At 40.1% G+C, this 19,919-nt stretch overlaps 2 protein-coding genes across 5 annotated transcripts in view; one reads left to right on the top strand and one right to left on the bottom strand.

Moving 5' to 3' along the window:
- The first annotated feature begins 275 nt into the window (after nt 1-275).
- Nucleotides 276-18,171, top strand: LOC137379462 (G/T mismatch-specific thymine DNA glycosylase-like). Of its 4 annotated transcripts, none has more exons than XM_068050311.1 (10): nt 276-397; nt 488-609; nt 3,687-3,919; nt 8,978-9,047; nt 9,271-9,406; nt 9,490-9,572; nt 10,117-10,211; nt 12,715-12,886; nt 13,928-14,056; nt 15,638-18,171. In XM_068050311.1, the coding sequence occupies exons 1-10, from the start codon at nt 327-329 to the stop codon at nt 15,775-15,777; spliced, it is 1,251 nt and encodes a 416-aa protein (XP_067906412.1). In that variant the 5' UTR covers nt 276-326; the 3' UTR covers nt 15,778-18,171. The 4 variants fall into 4 exon arrangements, with proteins under 4 accessions (XP_067906412.1, XP_067906413.1, XP_067906411.1 ...); XM_068050312.1 differs by having other exon boundaries at nt 3,690-3,919; nt 15,635-18,171; XM_068050310.1 differs by having other exon boundaries at nt 277-397; nt 15,635-18,171.
- Nucleotides 18,138-19,919, bottom strand: part of glt8d2 (glycosyltransferase 8 domain containing 2) — a 42,971-nt gene continuing 41,189 nt past the window's right edge. The window contains exon 11 of the mRNA XM_068050317.1: nt 18,138-18,363. Within this exon, the coding sequence (XP_067906418.1) occupies nt 18,339-18,363 (25 nt within the window). The 3' untranslated portion in view covers nt 18,138-18,338. The remainder of the gene's footprint in view (nt 18,364-19,919) is intronic.

Raw genomic sequence — 19,919 nt, forward strand, 5'->3', positions numbered from 1 at the left:
AAACCGGCTTCGGAATATACCAATACAGAATGGTGTGGTGGGGGAAGGAAGACACTAAATATGGATAAATCTTATTTTTAAAATAATGCAGGTGACTCAACAGTTGGGCTTTAAAAAAGTTTCTTCAACTAAATTTCAATCACTTTAGTGCAGGTTAGTATGTGTTTTATGATTTATCCTACTCGAGAGATTCTGCCCCCCCCCCGGTGAGGTGAAGGGGGAGGAGTTGGTGGAGTCCGGGCCGCGTGCGCCCCCTGCGGGAGTGGGCGGGCGCCCCCTTTGTTTGGCGGGGCTGACGAGCGCCAGTGATTCCCTCAGAGCCAGCGATGGACTTGCAGCCGCTGGTACCGGCTTTAGCTCCAGGCTTGGGGCTGCCGCCCGACTATTTCCAGAATTGGTGAGTGAGGGGGCCCTGGCCTTTCGTCACCCTCTCGGCCCCGGAGTACTGACTGACCGAACCTTTTCCCCTCTTTGTGTTCCCCCTCAGGTGCAGTAGCTCCGGCCTGGTGTCGCTGCCTCTCCAGCCGGCTCAGGCTTTCGCACCGACAGGGCCCGATCAGTTCAGCGTGACGGAGGAGGCCGCAGCCCCGGCGCCAGAGGCCGAACTGGGTAAGAGCCTCCAAGCCGGAAAAGAAATATTTTAAATTGTGAAACATCGCAAAACAACAACAAAAAACTTCGCTTTGGCTTTTTTTAAAGAGATAAATCGTAACTCTTTCTGCCACCTGTTGACTATGTCTTAATGCTGGTTAAAGGTAGTGACCTCGTTAATGGACCGGACCTGAGAACAAGAGCTGTTCAGGTCAGACCAACAGTGACACCTTTAATGTAGTGCCTCAAGACGCTTCCCAGGATTATTCTGAAGCAAAATTTGACACGGAGCCCCATGAGATATTAGGGCAGATGATCAAAAGCTTGGTCAAAGAGGGAGGTTTTAAGGAGCATCTTAAAGGAAGACAGAGAGGTGGAGAGGTTTAGGGAGAAAATTCCAGAGCTTAGGGTCTTGGCTGCCAATGGTCGAGTAGTTAAAAATGGGGATATGTAAGATGCCAGAATTGTAGGATAACAGATATCTCAGGGTTGTGGGTCGGAGGAGATGACCGAGATAGGGAAGGATGAGGCTGTTTTTTAAAAAGAGAATTTTGAAGATGAGGTATTGCTTGACCAAAGTAGATTAGTGAGCACAAGAGTGATGGGTGAACAGGACTTGGTGAAGGTTAGGACACAGGCAGTAGAGTTTATGTGGGGCAGGAAGTGGGAGGCTGACCAGGAGTGCGTTGGAATAGTCAACTCTAGAGGTAACAAGAGGCAGGGATGAGGGTTGCAGCAGCCGAAGAGCTGAGGTGGAATGGGTGATATTACGGGAGTGGAAACAGGCAGCCTTCGCGATGGAATGGATATGTGGGTGGAAGCTGATCTCAGGGTCAAATATGACACCAAGGTTACAAACAGGCTGGTTTTGTCTCCAGGAAGAGGGATGGCATTAGTGGCTAGGGAATGGAGTTTGTGGTGGGGACCGACAACAATGGCTTAAGTCTTCCCAATATTTCCTTGGAAGAAATTGCTGCTCGTCCAGTACTGGATGACAGACAAGCTGTGTGACATTTTAGAGATGATGCAGGGGTGGTGTTGAGCTGGAGCTGTCATCACCATACATGTGGAAAGTGACACTTTTTTTGGATGATGTTGCTAAGAGGCAGCATGTAGGTGAGAAATAGGACAGGGTTAGGATAGATCCTTGGGGGATACTGAAGGTAATGGAGCAGACAGAGAAGCCATTGCTGATGATTCTCTGGCAACAACTGGATAAATAAGAGTGAAACCAGGTGAGTATGATCCCACCCTGCTCAATGACGGAGGAGGTTGGTTTGTCAAAGGCTGCAGGCAGGCCAAGAAAATGAAGAGGAATCATTTACCTTTGTCAAAGTCACATAGAATGTCATTTGTGACTTTGCTAAGAGCTGTTTCGGTGCGGTGGCGAGGGTAGAAACCTGACTGCATGGATTCAAACATGGAGATCTGGGAAAACTGGGCACGGAATTGAGAGGCAACAGCACATTTAAAGACTTTGGAAAGGAAAGGGATGTTGGAGATGGTTTGCAGGGATGGAGGAGTCAAAGATTGGTTTTATGAGGAGATGTCAGTTTTGAAGGAGAGGGGGACAGTACCTGAGGAGAGAGAACCATTAATGATATTGGCTAACATGGGAGCCAGGAAGGGAAGTTGGGTGATCAGTTTAGTGAGGATGGGTTGTAGAGAGCATGAGGTGGGCCTCATGTACAAGATGAGATAGGAGACAAAACTAGCGAAAGACATGAATTTAGGGCTAGAGCAGGAAAGAATGAGCAGTAGCATGTTGCCCACATCCTGAAAGTGAATTAAAAGTTAGTGTACGGTGATACTTAATTCAGCTTTATATGTCTTATTCATTTTATTAACTTCCTCGCAAGCAACTTTCAAAATTTCAGCTTTCAGCACTTGGGTGTATGCATGTATATATAACTGCTTGTTTAGAGATGACCATAAGATTTGCAACTGTGGTCCCCAGACCCAACAGAGTCCACATCATCAGATTTCTTAATTTTTGGAATTTTATAACATCACTAACACAGTTAATTATGTTGCTTCTGCTTATTTTGACAGGTTTTATGTGTGAAAAATGCATTTTGTGCAACTATGAAAATCCACCTTGAGAAGTAGAGGGAAAGCTGTAATGCAAATAACAGAATGAATTTTTGGGACAGAATAACAACATTCTGTAAAGTGATGGAGAAATATGTTAGCTCTATTGAGTATCAGTACTGGGTGTAATAATTTCTTATATCAACCATATGATAACGCGACTACAGTCATGTTACTGTTGTATTTAGGCTGTACTGCTGTAAGGATCAGGAACTGTTGAATTAGGTATAAATTGGCTTCTTTCTTTACTCCTCCACCTTCATTTTGATCTCTTTAATTTTAAACCACAAATTGGGGAACAAAAAAATGTCAACCTTAGGTCATTCAGCAAAATAATTCATTCCTAAACTGACAGAAACTGGACAGTTAATTCACCTTTGTTTCATCCCTGGTGCTATGTTCATAGTTTGAGGTGATAACCTAGTGGCCTAGTGTGTCACTGTACAGACCATATTCTAACATTGTGTTTCACAGATATAGATACTGACTTGCAACACTGCATTTGTTAACACTGCTACTAGTGGCAGTTCTGACTCTGGCACTAATATAAACAAAGTGCCTTTCAACAGTATGGAGACTCATCTCGAAATTCTCTTCACTAGAAGCAATTATAAATAGGTCATGTGCTGGTTGCCATTTTGTTCCTGCTGTGCATGGCCAGAGGGTTCTCAACCAGCGTTATGTTTTTTTTTGTGTCACTGGCAAGATTTGTAGCCGGAAACTTAACAGTTAAAATTAATTTTCATTTTGTAATCTTTTTAATCAAAATTTATCTTAAATAAACATTGCTGTATGACATTGGAGCACTTTTGGAAATACTTAATAATTTTGCTCAATCTTTATTCTAGGTTTGCGTCTGCAATGACCTTCCTAAGACTTGTCAAAGTTGGTGACTTGAGCTATGGAAGAAATCTTCTTTGCTGATGCAGTGATGATTGATGATTAACTGCATGCAAAAAAAATTCAAGAGCATTTCAGGATTCGGTGTTTACTGTGTTTTTCAGCAGCTCCAAAACGTAAAAGAGGAAGACCTCCAGGATCACAGAAAAAGAAGTCTGAGGGAACAGGTGCCAAGCAAGGCAAAACAGATGGGAAATCTGGGGGGAAACAAGAAAAAATCACCAATGCTTATAAAGTTACGAAACGAAAAATTGATCGATTCAATGGAACAAGTGAAGCTGAGCTTTTAACAAAAACCTTACCGGATATATTGACCTATGGTTTAGATATTGTGATTGTAAGTTATGTTTCCCATTATTTCTATGAATTTGATTTAGTTCAATTGCAATGAACAAAAGATTGTTCAAGATCTTGACCAATGTCTTTAATTTGAACAAGTTGAGTTTCCAAAGGAAAACTGCAAAAGCAACATGACCAGATACAGAAATCTGTTAGGAATTTGAGTGTGAATGGTGCAGGAAAAGCTTCAGTTTGGCTTTTGTTTTCTCCCTTTTCGTGGGGGAGATAAAGATTACCCCAAGTCATTATTATCATGCTACTAGTCAGATGACTAAGAGTATTCCATTTTTGTGAGTCAGCAGCCCGAGTGAGATCAAATTGTGAGCCGACCTTGAACCACAGTGATGCTGGATTACTGCCGCAGTTAATCCAATAATTTGTCATTTTGGGCTGGAAATGGTTACTTGTTCATATGTTCAAATGAACAGAATTTCATTGCCTGGTATTGGTGAGGTAATGTCCCCATTCCTTTCATGGTTTTTTAAAAAAAATCTTTGTGTAATTGGTATATGATACACAGGTGGAGCATAAAAGAGAACCCTCAAGTCTTTTATAAACATAACTTGTAAAAGGATAATCAAAGGAAAGGTAGGGATGATTACGGACTATAAAGGAAATCTTTGTATGGAGGCAGAGGACATGGCTGAGGTAATAAATGAGTACTTTGGATCTGACATCACTAAAGAAGAGGATGCTGCCAATGTCACAGTAAAGGAGGAGGTAATAGAGGCATTGAATAGGACAAAAATAGATAAAAAGGAGTTACTTAAAAGGTTGACCGCTCAAAGTAGAAACGTCACCCAGTCTGGGTGGGATGCATCCTAGGTTGCCTGAGAGAAGTATGGGTGTAAAATAGCAGAGGCTCTGGACATAATCTTCCAGTCCTTCTTAGATATGGGAGTGGTGCCAGAGGACTGGAGGAATGCAAATGTTACACCCCTGCTCAAAAAGGGGAGAGGAATAAACCAATCAGCCTAACGCCAATAGTTGAGGGATATTTGGAGATATTAATACGAGACAAAATTAATTGGCACTTGGAAATATATATGTTAACAAATCTGTGCTAGCTTTCATTTATTAAAGGCAATTTCATGTTTGACTAACTCAATCGAGTTCTTTTATGAAGTAATGGAGAGGGTGGAAGAGGGTACTGCAGTTGGTGTGTATATGGATTTTCAGAAGATTTGATAATGTACCACATAATTGACTTTATAGCAAAATTGAATAGCATTTATTGGCCTTGTTAGCAAAGTTGACGTCCATGGGATTAAAGGGGCAGTGGCTGCATGCATACTAAATTGGCTGAGGGACAGAAAGCAAAGAATAATGGTGAGCGGTTGTTTTTCAGACTGGGATGGGAAGTATGCAGTGGTGATTACCAGCAATCAGTGTTGGTGTCACTACTGTTTTTAATCTATATCAGTGACCTGGACTTGGGTATGCATGGCATAATTTCAAAGTTTGCAGATGATATGAAATTTGGAAATGTAGTAAACTATGAGGAGGATAGCAACAGACTTCATGAGGACATTGTCAGGCACATGGTAAATTAAGTGATTCATTAGTAGGGTGAATGAGGAGATGCAATATAAACTGAATTGTACCATTTTAAAGGCAGCGCAAGAACAGAAAAACCTGGGGGTGTACAGGACAAGTTGAAAAAACTTAAAAGGGCATTTGGGATCCATGTTTTTATAAATAGAGGCATAGAGTACAAAATCAAGGAAGTTCTGCTAACCCTTCAGGAAACACAGTCTAGGCTCCAGATGGAGTATTGTGGCTAATTCTGAGCACCATACTTTAGAAAGGATGTCAAGAGAGGGTGTAGAGGAGATTTACTGAATGGTGTCAGGGATGAAAGATGACAGTTATGTGGAGAGACTGGATAAACTGATGGTGATCTCCTGAGGGCAGAGAAAGTTAAGAGGAGATATGATAGAGGTGTTCAAAATCATGATATTGATGGCTCAGATAAAATAAAACTATTTCCTATGGGAGATGGGTTGGTAACCAGAGGACACAGATTTAAGGTAATTGGCAAAAGAACCAGTGGTGACATGAGGATACATTATTTTTAACAGTAAGTCAGTCTGGAATGCAGTGCCTGAAAGGGTAGTGGAAACAGATTCAATAATAAATTTCAAAAGAGAATTGGATAAATACCCAAAAAGGAAAAATTTGTTGGGTGAGGTGGAGAGAGATGAATTGGATAGCTCTTTCAAAGAGCTTGCACAGGCATGATAGACCGAATGGCTGCCTCATGTACTGTATCATTCTATGAAGTGTCTAATAAAACTCACTTTTCTGAATAATCACAGAAAAGTAACTTTTTCATTTGCAGTCTACATTGCAATTCTGAACTATTTGCCAGGCAGAAAGTGACCTGTCATCATGCTAATTCAATGTAGGGAGTCAGTTTGTTAACGTGGGACATTATATTGCCTAGTTGAAAGGTAGAAATGGCTTGGTAGATATTAAAGGGTGAATAGCTGTTGCAGTGTGGGAAATATAATCAGTGTATTTAATTAGCTTGGCATTTTTAGACTCTCATTGCTGCACATTCCACAATTGCCACTTAGGGGTGCTGGTGATCTTTTGTCAGTCAATGTGCAGTGTGCGTTTTTGAATCCCAAAGTTTGTTCAAATTGCTAATAGTGACTTTCCTGTTAAGTACAATGTTTTAAAAGATTTAGGAGTACATGCTGTTGAAACTGAGTTGTTGTTCTGTTGAGGCTACCAGCTAACATTTGTTGCTCTTTACCAATGGTGCTGTAAAGTAGCAAGATAGTCCAGGTATGGTGCTTTTAAGTCTACAGCTTAAGACCACTAGGGAATGGGGTTCATCTGTTACTGGTTTCTGAATTAAAGCTCCCAGATGGAAAGTAAAAGCTTCACCACTTTTGCAGTTAATTGTAAAGCTTTAAAAGTCGTCTTTAAAAAACAAAATACTGGCAACAATAAATGAGCTGCTGTACCATGTAGTCTGGGCCAGTCCTTGAACATCCTTTTCCATTTCCATGCTGAGATGATTAAAATGTGCACGAATGGTTTAGTTCTGCCTGGCCAATTTTGTGAATTTACAGTTAAAACTGCACAATAAGCATTTTAAATCCTGCACTGAAATTTTGCTGGGAAGATCCAAGATATGGCATTATGATATGAAGATCCACAGGAGGCAGCAGGAAACATTTATCATACTTGCCTTGTATAATTAACCAATGTAAACACTGTTAATTATGGAACAGCAGCTGCAGTTTATCATATGGCAAATATGTACATGCCAAAGAAAGGCCAGGTGTTTCCTTGCTATAATGGAAGATCAGAGCATAAATCACAATGGACCATCACTCGTGCAGATTGATCTACAGTAGTAGTGGTAGAGATGAAGGAGCAGCTACCCTGAAACAAAGGAAATTCTATGTGAGGAAAAAATTTAATTTTCGAACAAGAATACTGGTGCAGGAAGAGTACTTTGGATATATTTGATGGCTTCTGCTATACGTTGGAATAATCTTAACTGCATTTTTAGGCTATAACTCCTTCCACAGAATTTTGGGTCTTAAACTTTTAAAGTCAAAATAGCTATGAGTAGTAGGAAATCTGGAATTCATACTTCTAGAGTTGACTTTTTATTTGTTTATGGGATATGAGCCTCACTGACGAGGCTAGCTTTATTGCCCATCCGTAATTGCTCTTCAGAAGATGGTGGTGAACTGCTGCGGTGCATGTGGTGCAGGTAAACCCACAGCGCTGTTAAGGAGGAAGTTCCAGGATTTTCATCCAGCAACAGTGAAGGGACAGCGATATAGTCCCAAATCAGGATGGTCTGTGGCTTGGAGGGAGACTTGCAGGTGATGGTGTTCCCATGTGTCTGCTACCTTTGGTTCTTTTAAGTAGTAGAGGTCATAGGTTTGGAAGATGTAGTTGCAGGAGCCTTGACGAGTTGCTGTAGTGCATCTTGTATATGGTACACACTGCTGCTATTTTGTGCCAATGTTGGAGGAAATGAATGTTTAAGCTGGTGGATGGGGTGCCAATCATGAGGGCTGTTTTGTGCGCGATGGTGTCAAGCTTCTTTAGTGTCGTTAGAACTGCACTCATGCGGGCAAGTGGAGAGTATTCTGTCACACTGCTGACTTGTGCCTTGTAGGTGAACAGGCTCTGGGGAGTGAGGAGGTGAATTATTGGCTGCAGAATTCCCAGCCTCTGACCTGCTCTTGTAGCCGTGGTATTTATATTGGCTGGTCCAGTTAACTTTCCTCAAGGAAGGAATGTTTGGAGGTCAAACCACACCTTTTTTGTGCGCCTCCAAGTGGCTGGTTCAAGATTACATTGAGAAGTGTTCAGATGCAGGTTTCTCCTTTTGGATGGACAATAATGTGGAGGGGAAAATAAGTTATAAAGTTTGTTTTGGACGCAATAGCTGTTTGTTGCTCTTGTATTTTAATGATTGCTGAATCCAAACTATTCTCTCCTGGAAGAGCGAATAATAACTGTTTCGAGTGGGAGATTTCAGCTTAATCCTGGTAGCTTCTATTCTGTTATCAAAAAAGAGCATTCCTGAATTTGTTGTTGGTGGTATCTTAAATAACTTTCTAGATGTGATATATTATTCAAATATTTTGGGCCCAAATTCCATAGAAAGCCTTTGGACAGGCTGCATTTTTAAACAATGTTATGTATCCCCTGTGCAGAATACATTGCAAAATGGAAACTTATTCTTGGCTTCCTCCTTCTCACTGCTGGAAGTACTTAGTGAGGGCAGGATTGGACTCGACAGTGATGCTGCCATAGTGGAATATATTGCTGACACTCCATATCAAGGCTGACCCAGTTATTGGTCACCACAGGATGCCTAGGATCAGTGTAACTGCAATATCTTTTTGGGGGTGGGAGGGTGATAAATTTGTGTATATTAACTGTCCATACTGTCAACAAACTATGCTAAAATTGGGAAAACACAATTAGCAAGTCTTTTGGCTTGATATACTTTATCTTTTCATAGCCTGCTGGTTGTAATTTCCTTTACAGTCTAAACTGAGTCTGTTTATTTTAGATTGGAATTAACCCAGGGCTGATGGCAGCATACAAAGGACATCACTACCCGGGACCAGGAAATCATTTTTGTAAGTTCTTGTATGTACAGAAATCCTATTGGATGTTCTTAAATTTTTTGGATATTTTGATAGGGTGAAACACATGATGAGCAAGGCCTGTTTTCACTGTGTCTGGTGTTTCAGAAGTGGCCTATCCCAGTTTCTAAGTTTTTAATTGTCTAAAACTTGTTTATTTTATTATGACTGACTTGATGTATATTCAAATTTTCAAATGTGCTTCTTTCTTTTGTAGGGAAGTGCTTGTTTTTGTCCGGTCTTATTGATAAGCCTTTAAATCATGTGGATGATGCTTCTTTACCAGAGAAATATGGAATAGGTTTCACGAACATGGTGGAGAGAACTACTCCAGGAAGCAAGGACCTCAAAAGGTGATTAATGAATGAACACTAAAATTCAAATTTTTGCTTTTGTTTGGAAAGAAAATTTATTATAAAAATTCTTTGCATTCCAGTAAAGAGATTCGGGAAGGAGGAAAAATACTTCTGCAAAAACTGCAAAAATTTAAGCCACGGATTGCCGTTTTTAATGGAAAATGTAAGTGCTCATGTAAAATTCTAAAATCAAATTAATTTTGGCAATCTGACTATAACTTAATGTATCAAATGATTTAATTTTTTGCTGCAAGTTGAGGGGTATTAGTGCTGGGAACAATATCAAATGCTCCTAGGTCATGTATAGCACAGTGAGATGGAGTAAAGCTGTCTGTTTCAACCCCAGAAAATAATGCACTGTTTCATCCCATCAGTCTGGGTTGAATTTAAGCCCAAGCTTCTGAGGTGAAAGGCCACTGCACCACCCAGTTCCCCACAAAATATAAGGATATCCTTAAATTTAAGCTATTTCATAAAACAACCTAGAAATACTTAAGTCCCTCATTTTGATAAATGTGCATACTAATTGGCATACCGAGGAAAGGATGTGCATAGAAGAAAACTTATACTAATTGGCAGAATTGACAATGACCAATAGGAAAGAGGTTCCCTTGAAAATAATTGATGCTTTAGAAACTGATTAGGTGGATCTGGCTTGTTAACGTGGTGAATTTCAAAAATCTGACCTTGTTTACCGTTTATTACAGGCATCTATGAAGTTTTTAGCAAAGAAGTATTTGGAGTTAAGGTCAAGAATTTAGAGTTTGGGCAGCAGCCACACAAAATCCCTGAAGGAGAAACAGTAAGCACCTTAACTGGATTAACTTCAAAAATAAAATTCTGAAGCAAATAATGCTCATTCTTCTGTTGGAAAACCCTTCTCTCTATCCCCACCTTCCTGAAAAATCTGTTGCTGTCTGATGACTGTCAGCTGTTGCTCTTGAACTTTTATCTTGCAGTAAAAATCTGCCCATCTTCTGTTTAGTATTTGCTAGATTAAGTGGAAGGTGTTTTTTAAAGGTTAGCATTTGTTTTATCAGTAGCTCTTCCAGATTCACATTTCAGTTTCAATGTGTGACCCACCTTCCCGATTTAAATTCAATGAATCTATTTCCTTCATTGAAACTTTGAATTTTCCTGTAGTTGGTCTTCTTTGCCAAAGAAAATAATCTTGGGTGTTGCTCAGCCAGTGATCTGTTTTGAGATCACTTTTGTTCCTTTTCACAGCACAGTTTCCAACGTGATGACCCGTAAGCTTATCCTAGCTAGTAATAAATTGGCAAGATTAAATCCCGATTCGGTTGTCCTCTAGAAGTCTAGTTTTTTTTTGAGCCCCTCTATACAAAACATTCTTCTCCAATTCCTTTTGCCTCCCCGCAACTCAAATACCCCCTTTCAACGACTATAAAAGCAACACAAAAATCCGAGTGTATCAAGCCTGTGTCCTCAGTACCTTGCTCTTTGGCAGCGAGGCCTGGACAACGTATGTCAGCCAAGAGCGACGTCTCAATTCATTCCATCTTCACTGCCTCCGGAGAATACTTGGCATCAGGTGGCAGGACCGTATGTCCAACACATGAAGTCCTCGAGGCAGCCAACATCCCCAGCTTATACACCCTACTGAGCCAGCGGCGCTTGAGATGGCTTGGCCATGTGAGCCGCATGGAAGATGGCAGGATCCCCAAAGACACATTGTACAGCGAGCTCGCCACTGGTATCAGACCCACCGGCCATCCATGTCTCCGCTTTAAAGACGTCTGCAAACGCGACATGAAGTCCTGTGACATTGATCACAAGTCGTGGGAGTCAGTTGCCAGCGATCGCCAGAGCTGGCGGGCAGCCATAAAGGCGGGGCTAAAGTGTGGCGAGTCAAAGAGACTTAGCAGTTGGCAGGAAAAAAGACAGAAGCGAAAGGGGAGAGCCAACTGTGTAACAGCCCCGACAAACAAATTTTTCTGCAGCACCTGTGGAAGAGTCTGTCACTCTAGAATTGGCCTTTATAGCCACTCCAGGCGCTGCTCCACAAACCACTGACCACCTCCAGGTGCTTACCCATTGTCTCTCGAGACAAGGAGGCCAAAGAAGAAGAAGAAAAGCAAAATACTGCAGATGCTGAAAGTGTGAAATAAAAACAAAATGCTGGCATTTTTTTTTGGCCGGCACAGCCATGATGGGCCAAGTGGCCTCTTTCTGTGCCAAAAACTTTCTATGATTCTAAATAGTCAACAGGTCTGGCAACATCTGTGGTGACTGAAACAGAGTTAACATTTCAGGTCTGTAACCTTTCGGCATCTCCCTGTTCAGTTCTATCCTTCGCCCTAGTCATTATGCAACACAGAACACCCAACAGCAGAGTACTGCTGCTCAACCTGGCTCAAGAGCCGCCACACAAACGCAGTAGATAGCCACCTCCAGGAAATCATTATTTCTGGAACGTTGAGACCAACTTAGCTCAAGTGGCTTCCTGTACTAGCACAGATTGAACCTCCTGATGTCCGCAGGGAAAACATTCTCCTCCAAGAGCACCACTGGCTGACAGCTAACAAAGCACTCCCATTGACACAGGACCTCAAAAAAAAAACACGCACTTGCCTGAAATCTTGTAGTCCCTACTAGAACACACTCCACACCCTACAAAATGATGACAGCCCCACCTCTCGATGGTGCACCTCCTGGTTGACTGCTAACATCACCAACTCAACCTGGTAACTGACCCGAATAATGACATCCCAAGTTTCGACCTCCCACGGAAGATCTGGACAACCCTCAACTGCTTGAGGATAGGCCAGGGAAGATGTGGCCACTTGCTTCACAAGTGGAACATGAAGACCATCTCAAATTGTGACTGGCCATCCGAGTCAGACCATTGCCCACATACTGAACTCTTGTCCTGAGAGATCCATTCCTGGTGGCATCACAGCCATTCACACTGTATCAGCTGAAGCTGTTAAATGTATTGTTAACCTTGACATCGAACTATAACTGTTAACCCAATCATATGCATTTATATATATATATATATACATACACACACACTTTCCTCCTCACAAAGTACGCTTTCTATATCCGAACTAAATTTCCCCAACCCTTCCAATTGCTTGAAGTTCTGTACTCTCTGCCTTTCATTTGTCTTGAGTTCTCTATCCTATATTTTTGCATCTTAATCTCATCATTCCTTGCCACCTGCTGCTGTTTGTGCCACCTTTACCCCAAACATGCGAGTCTTCCTCTTGTTCTTTTACCACTTACTTTCCTGTGAGGTTTCCTGTAAAGGTAAATGACATCACGCTAACTTTATTTTCAAGGTAGTCTATGTCATGCCTTCTTCCAGTGCGAGATGTGCACAGTTTCCTCGGGCCCAGGACAAAGTACATTATTATATCAAGCTAAAGGAACTGCGAAATCACTTGAAAGGCATTAAAGGTGCTACAGAGGTCACTGAAGTAGAATACTCATTTGACTTGCAAAAAGCTCAAAGTAAGTAGCCTATAGTTGTAATTCAAACATTAACTTCAGATGGAAGGTCTTTGTAGGGAGCAACCCAGTGTCTATTTCTTTAAGGTTTAGTGCTAAAACATTTTCTACCAATTATTTATGAAATATTATTACTGGGAGTAACATGCTTGGATCAATTGTACTCTGGCATTAGATTTCCAAACAACCAATATTTATTTACAGCTATATAGAAGTATGAAGAGTATATTATGTAACCGTGCATACAATAAACTCCTGTAATGTCGTTTATAAGGACTTTGGGAAAATAACTCTTGATAAAGACCTGGTTACTAATACAAGGGAATTCAGTCAAGTTTGTCATTGTGTAACAGCTTATATATAATGTCCTATCCCTCAAATAGGGAATTCAAAGTAAGTCTTTGAATCAAACACTAGAATGCTGGAAGAAATTTTGAACTTTTAAACTTTAGCTTTTTACATCTGAATTGCCTTGCATCTGCTTTTCCGGCGAAATTAAAGAATATTACAATTACATGTTCACAATGCTACCCACTGATGTATGCATAAATGTATAAGATAATAGATGATACATAATAGTGTTAATCCCCTCTCCCTCCCCACCCTTGAGGTCTGTATCTGAACAAACTTTATTTTGTCAAATGTAACAAGTAATTGATTGTGAGCAATAAATCAACTCTTTCAGATTACAGGAAACCCCCTGTTTACATTGATGCAACTATCAGCAATTTAATCTGTGACTTGAACTAAATATGATTAGAGATCCTTGTCTGCTCTTCAAATATTAAACCAGTGATTTGAAAACTATAAATTGAACATTTAATAAGCATTCCAGTTCTGCTCTCCCTTTTTCCTTTCAGTATCAAAAGGATGTTACTTAGGGAAAGCTGGCTCAAATGTTTTCATAGCTGAAGGATACAGACACAAGTGGTTATTTCATTGATGCATAGAATAGGGAGAACTACTGTCAAAAAATTATGCACATTTAGTTTAAAAAAAAAATCTTTTTAATAAAACTCAGTAATTTTCTAATTCTCCTCCCAGCGGAAGCCAAGAAAATGGCAATTAAAGAGGAAAAATATGACCCTGGTTACGAGGCTGCTTATGGTGGTACATATGTCGAAAAATCCGCTGAAAGCAATGGGCAGTGCAATTTCGCTACAACTGAACCAGGTAAAGTTACAAAATGATTTCTGCTGTGATCAAATCAGCGTGGGATTTTATAATTTATATTGATGTAATCTATGTACAGAATGTGAAATTTTTTTAGTAACCTGCAGGAAACTACCCCATGGATTTTTACAATCATATAACTCTTATATTAAACCAATACTGTTAATGTGTTACTAATATAATTCAAGAGTCAGTGAAGGAAGCAGGCTGCCTTCACAACATTACAAATATTTTGTACTTTTTTAAAAAAACAAGTTATGTATTGTGTATATTGTATGAAATAATCTTACTTGGAGACAGATACAGCTTTTATTGTCATTCCTAAACCACACTTAGCTTATGATTTTGGCAGATCTTTGTATTCATAGCCTTATTGCTCCCTCTCCAGGATCCATTTGTCTCTATAAAATAGTTAAATGAGGATGAAAGGGGCAATCTTGTGATTTACCAGTTATTTAGAGGCGGAAACTGAAAAAGGAACAATTGTGCTTTTTAAAAACTCATTAATTATGAATGCTGCTACTGTTGCACTCGTCAATATTTTGAAAGTATTCCAGTCTACTCACTTTTTTAAATGAGTTGGTTTACAGCTGCAAGCAACACTGGTATTATTTGTGGGTGATGGGGGACAGAATTCAGTTGACAGTTATATAAACAATATACAAAGGATTATGATGCATCATTAAATCCATGTAATGGTCATCTAATATGGAAACCTGAAGGAAATGATGTATGATATGATATCTATTTTGCACTAGTCTGTATTGTTTAAAATGGACTGCAAGATTTTTATTAGAAGGGACTAGGGTGACTAGATACAGTTGACTGACGAGCTTATTCAGCTTGTCCAGAACAGTAGAACCAGAGAATACAGCTTGCATTTAAAGGAGGGTTAAATTCAAAACAAATTTGCTGAAACTATATTTTAGTGAGTGAGTGGATACTCAACAGGCTGTCTAGGGGAACTGATGCATTCAAATCCAAAGTTGATGGATTTCTTTCAGCAAATAACATTTGGGATACAATATATTAGCAATTCAAGACATGATATGGCAAGTGTAGTATGCATGGGAGGAAAATGTGACTTTAGACCAATGGTTCCCAAAGTTCTCCACTACGGGAGTTTTCTTGTGTCATTTCTCTCTGTTGTAGGCTAACTGGAGATTAATTGCTGATTAGTCAGCAACTCTATCATCATTGCATCATGCAGAAGGCAAGCTAGAGGCCTTGGTTTCTTTTCATTTAGCAATTCCTATGGTAATTTGTGGTTAAAAATATATTACAAAACTTAATGAATTCCATGATGGCTCCAGATGGTTTCCTGATGTTTGTCCTGAAACATGATATGTGGCATTCAAAACTTTTGTACATTGAAGTTGGCAAAAGTTAGTAACATTACAATGTTAAATGCTTTATCTTGATTTTACATTTTCAACTTTAGTGCAATATTTTTGATTACAGTTTTTTATTTATCTAAGCATATATCTCAGTGTGCTTATTCTACAGTTATATTATGAACCATTTTTCAGATTTACTTCAGAAAATATCAAAGTTACTTCAACTAAATTTGTTTTGTAGCAGCAACCAGCAACTCTGAGTTCAATGTGGGTTCAACATTTTGCCAAGTTCCCGATGGTCAGTGGATGACTCAGTCGTTTGCCGATCAGATTCCTTCAATCAACAATTACTGCACACAGTCTCAAGAAGGGAATAGCACATAACAAATTGACAGGTTTTCAGAACTTCATGTTACTGCAGTTTTAATGCAGTCTTAAAAGTAATGTACCTCAGTTTTTGAACTGAAGAGGTTTTGGGCTAACAATTCTTTTTACTTAATGTTTTAATTCTAGAATTATGTGTACATGTAATGATGTAGTAAAGGTCAGAAAGCTGAACTCTTAAACTTTTAGGATGCAACCTTGCCCACGATATTTATAGATGGAAGGAGAAATGGTTTTAAATGAAATTTAAGTTTTTTATTTAAAACGGTCAGTTGCTCGTTTTATTCCTGTAATACAATTGTGGGTTTCTTACTAGCACAGTCTTTTTTTTAACTCAAGTATTTAAATTGTAGGGCTGTTAGCCATTCAGAAATTCCTTCTGTTAATGCTGACAGAGTGACAGGGTGCAGTGAAGCCTTTATTGATCTCAGTCAAAGTAGTGGTGGGCGTTCAACAAAAATCATGATGTGACCTTTTAAACTGAATTGAAACAATGCTGTTAGGGTCTTGCTTATTTGAAGCTATTGCAACATTTGTATTTTTCAGGATATGCGCACATGTTGAAATTCTATCAATAGCAGTTTCAATTTCAGATCTATTCAGCAAACCATTTTAATTTTAAGTTTATTCGACCAAAGGGTGCATGTTTCAAAAAAGAATTATACAATGAATACGGGTCCAGGTGTCCGTTTGTTTATGCAAATTCAATGTAAGATCAGAGCAGTTTCAATTCTTTATTTTAAGTTCATTTTGAAACATTGGTGGAAGGGAGTATGTCACTTCTCCATTTAAAAAAAAAATTAAAGCTGTTGAGCAAGATGAACTTTTTTTCTACAGCCTCTACCTTTTCGTTATGCCTTTAATAAGGGTGATACAACATTGTAAAATAATAAATAGCATAAATAATCACGTTTTACAATTCAATAGATGTTCTTTAACACTTTAAATATAGTCTATTCTTAACTCAAAATTGCTTAATTTAAATTATCCGATGATTCATATTTAAGCAATAAATTCCCCTTTTGTGCGGTTTTGTTACCTAAATTGTTTAATACAAATTGATTTTTTAATTCTCGTGGCAAAAAGCAACTTTGAATTATCAGGAGTAGACTGTAGGTTTGGAAAGTTGACAATAGTACACAAGAGGAACCAGAGAATAGGTTCTTGGGCAAATCTTTTAATTAAAAATCTATGATTTAGCAACAGTACAGTTGCCTTCAGTGTTTGAGGTTTTAATATTTTTGTATGAACTGTAAAAGATGGCTTTTCAGTGAAAATTTTCTGAAAATTCATAATTCTGGGTCTTACATGCATTTCTAAGCAATTTTTCTTTCAAACTAAATTTAACGCAACAATTTTCTTTTGGCCTGATTCAAATTTGAATAAGTAGAAAGCAAATGAAGTTCTTTCTGTGGGCCCTTGTACTTAAGCGCTTAAGTCTAGAGAAATGTAACTGACCAGCCCTGATTTTAACACACTCACCCACGAGAACTGGGAGTGCAAGGGGGTTTAAATCTTTGCTGCAACTTACTCGGCCAATCCTTGCACCGCTTGCCATTTTAACAGATCTGTTATAGCCAGTTAGCACGGTCCTCGCACCAGACAGGTGAGGGCCTCACTGAAATTCAAAACTCGGGGTCTGATGCCATTCAGGCCCCAACTATGCTTTAGCACTAGGCAGCTGCTTTCGGTGCTCAATGCCAACCTCGAGAGGAATACTGGCTCTAAAGGAGTAGCAGGGCTAGAAGAGGCAGTTTTATTTTTACAGGTTTCCTTATGCACCAGGGGCAGCAGGATTGAGTCTCACAGGGAAGCCTAGGGCCTCAGGCTTCTTTCCAATTGCCTACTCAATCACATCCCCATTCACCCCTTCACTACTTATCCAGCTGACTGGAGATCATTCTGGTGAGTCCCTGGCCAGTGAGAAGTCAGTAATACGGATTTGTGGAGGAATCTGGCCTAGCCAGCCCCACACTCTCCCCTCCTGTTAAAATCAGGGCTACTGTTTTTAAGTAAAAGTTCACTCAATTAGGACATCACAGAATGTAAATGCCTTAAAGGTTCTTTAAGGAAACTATTGTAACTAACCTGCATGAGTGTTTTCAACGAAGAATTTGTAAAACTGTCTGTCTTTAGTGACTTAAAGCTGTTACACAGGATGTTTTCAGGTTACTGTACACATTCACATGATCTATTCTAGTATGTAAATGTGCCTGTGGGAATATATAAAAGTAAATGTACTCTAACTTGAAATGAATGGGCAGCTACTGGAAGCTTTTTAAAATGATACTGTTTACGACTTGTAAATTTGGTGCTGAATCCTCTTGCAAGAAGGGGATAGTTCTGAAATCTGGCAAAAAAAAAAAAACTCAATAAAAATTACAGTGCATTCTTTTTATTTTGTGTCTTTTGTTTTACATTAGAAATGTCACACGTTCATTTACCTTTGTAAATCTTTGAATGCATCATGGTTAAGTGCTGTCTTGCAATGGTGATACTAGTGTTTCTGCACAAATTCAAGCCAAGCTGGATAGTTCATGCTTTCTCTGCAGGGATTGATTTTATCTGCTGGTTTTCTCACTAAAACTGCAAGCAAAACAAGCTGAATAAAGAAACTACATTTAATTTTTTTTATTCATTTCATAGGTTGTGGACATCACTGGCAGGGCTAGCATTTGTTGCCCATCCTTAATTGCCCTTGAGAAGGTGGTGGTGAGCTGCCTTCTTGAACTGCTGCAGTCCACCTGTTGTGGAAACACCCACAGTGCTGTTGGGGAGGGAGTTCCAGGATTTTGATCTAGTGCCAATGAGGGAACAGCAATATATTTCCAAGTCAGTATGGTGTATGGCTTGGAGGGGACCTTGTAGGTGTTGGTGTTCCCATGTGTCCTAGGTGGAAGAGGTAGTGGGTTCGGAAGGTGCTGTCGAAGGAGGTGTAGTGATTTGCTGCAGTGCATCTTTTATATGGTATGCATGGCTGTTGCTGGTGAAGGGAGTGAATGTTTAAGGTGGTGGATGGGGTGCCAATCAAGCAGACTGCTTTGTCCTGGATGGTGTTGAGCTTCCTGAGTGTTGGAGCAGCACTCATCTGTGCAAGTGGAGAGTATTCCATCACGCTCCTGATTTGTGCCTTGTAAATGGTGGACAGGCTTTTGGGGAATCAAGAGGTTGGTTATTTGCTGCAAAAGTCCCAGCTTCTGACCTGCCCTTGTTGCCATAGTATTTATGTGGCTGCTCCAGTTCAGTTTCTGGTCAGCCCTCTTCCTTTGTGGTAGGGGTGACTCCAACCAGTGGAGAATTTTCCCCATGCTTCCCATTGATTTCAGTTTGGCTAGGGCTTCCTAATGCCACACTCTGTCCTGATATCAAAGCAGCATTTGACAATCACACTCATCTCACCTCTGGAGTCCTGCTCTTTTGTCCATGTTGGACCAAGGCTGTAATGAGGTCAGGAGCCAAGTGGCCCTGGTGCAACCCAAACTGAGCATCGGTGAACAGGTTATTGCTGTTTAAGTGGCACTTGATAGCACTGTCGACGATACCTTACCTCACTTTGCTGATGATCAAGAGTAGACTGATGAGGGGGTAATTGGCTGGATTGGATTTGCCCTGCTTTTTGTGGATAGGAATACCTGGGCAATTCTCCACATTGTTGGGGAGATACCAGAATTGTAGCTGCACTGGAACAGGTTGGCTAGGGGCACTGCTAGTTCTGCAGCACAAGTCTTCAGTACTACAGCTGGGATGTTGTTAGGACCCATAGCCTTTGCAGTATCCAGTGCCTTCAGCTGTTTCTTGATATCGTGGAGTGAATCGGATTGGCGGAAGACTGGCATCTGTGATGCTGGGGACCCCAGGAGGAGACCGAGATGGATCATCCACTCTGGCTGAAGATGGCTGCAAATGCTTCAGCCTTGTCTCTTGCTGCTGTGGTGGGATTTGAACCCGTGTCCCGAGAGTATTCGCCTGGGTTTTTGGATTACAATGCCACTGACACCCCGTTTATTGCCAGGACTGCCCCACACAAATGAAATCATTTTCTATATTTTATGTTTCATACATCAGAGGCAGGAGGTAAATGGCCCAAGGATAACAATTCTGATTTTTCACACAAGACCCACACGGTTTATTTGGAGTTTGGA

Source organism: Heterodontus francisci, chromosome 18, assembly GCF_036365525.1.
Source record: "Heterodontus francisci isolate sHetFra1 chromosome 18, sHetFra1.hap1, whole genome shotgun sequence".
NCBI lineage: Eukaryota > Metazoa > Chordata > Chondrichthyes > Heterodontiformes > Heterodontidae > Heterodontus > Heterodontus francisci.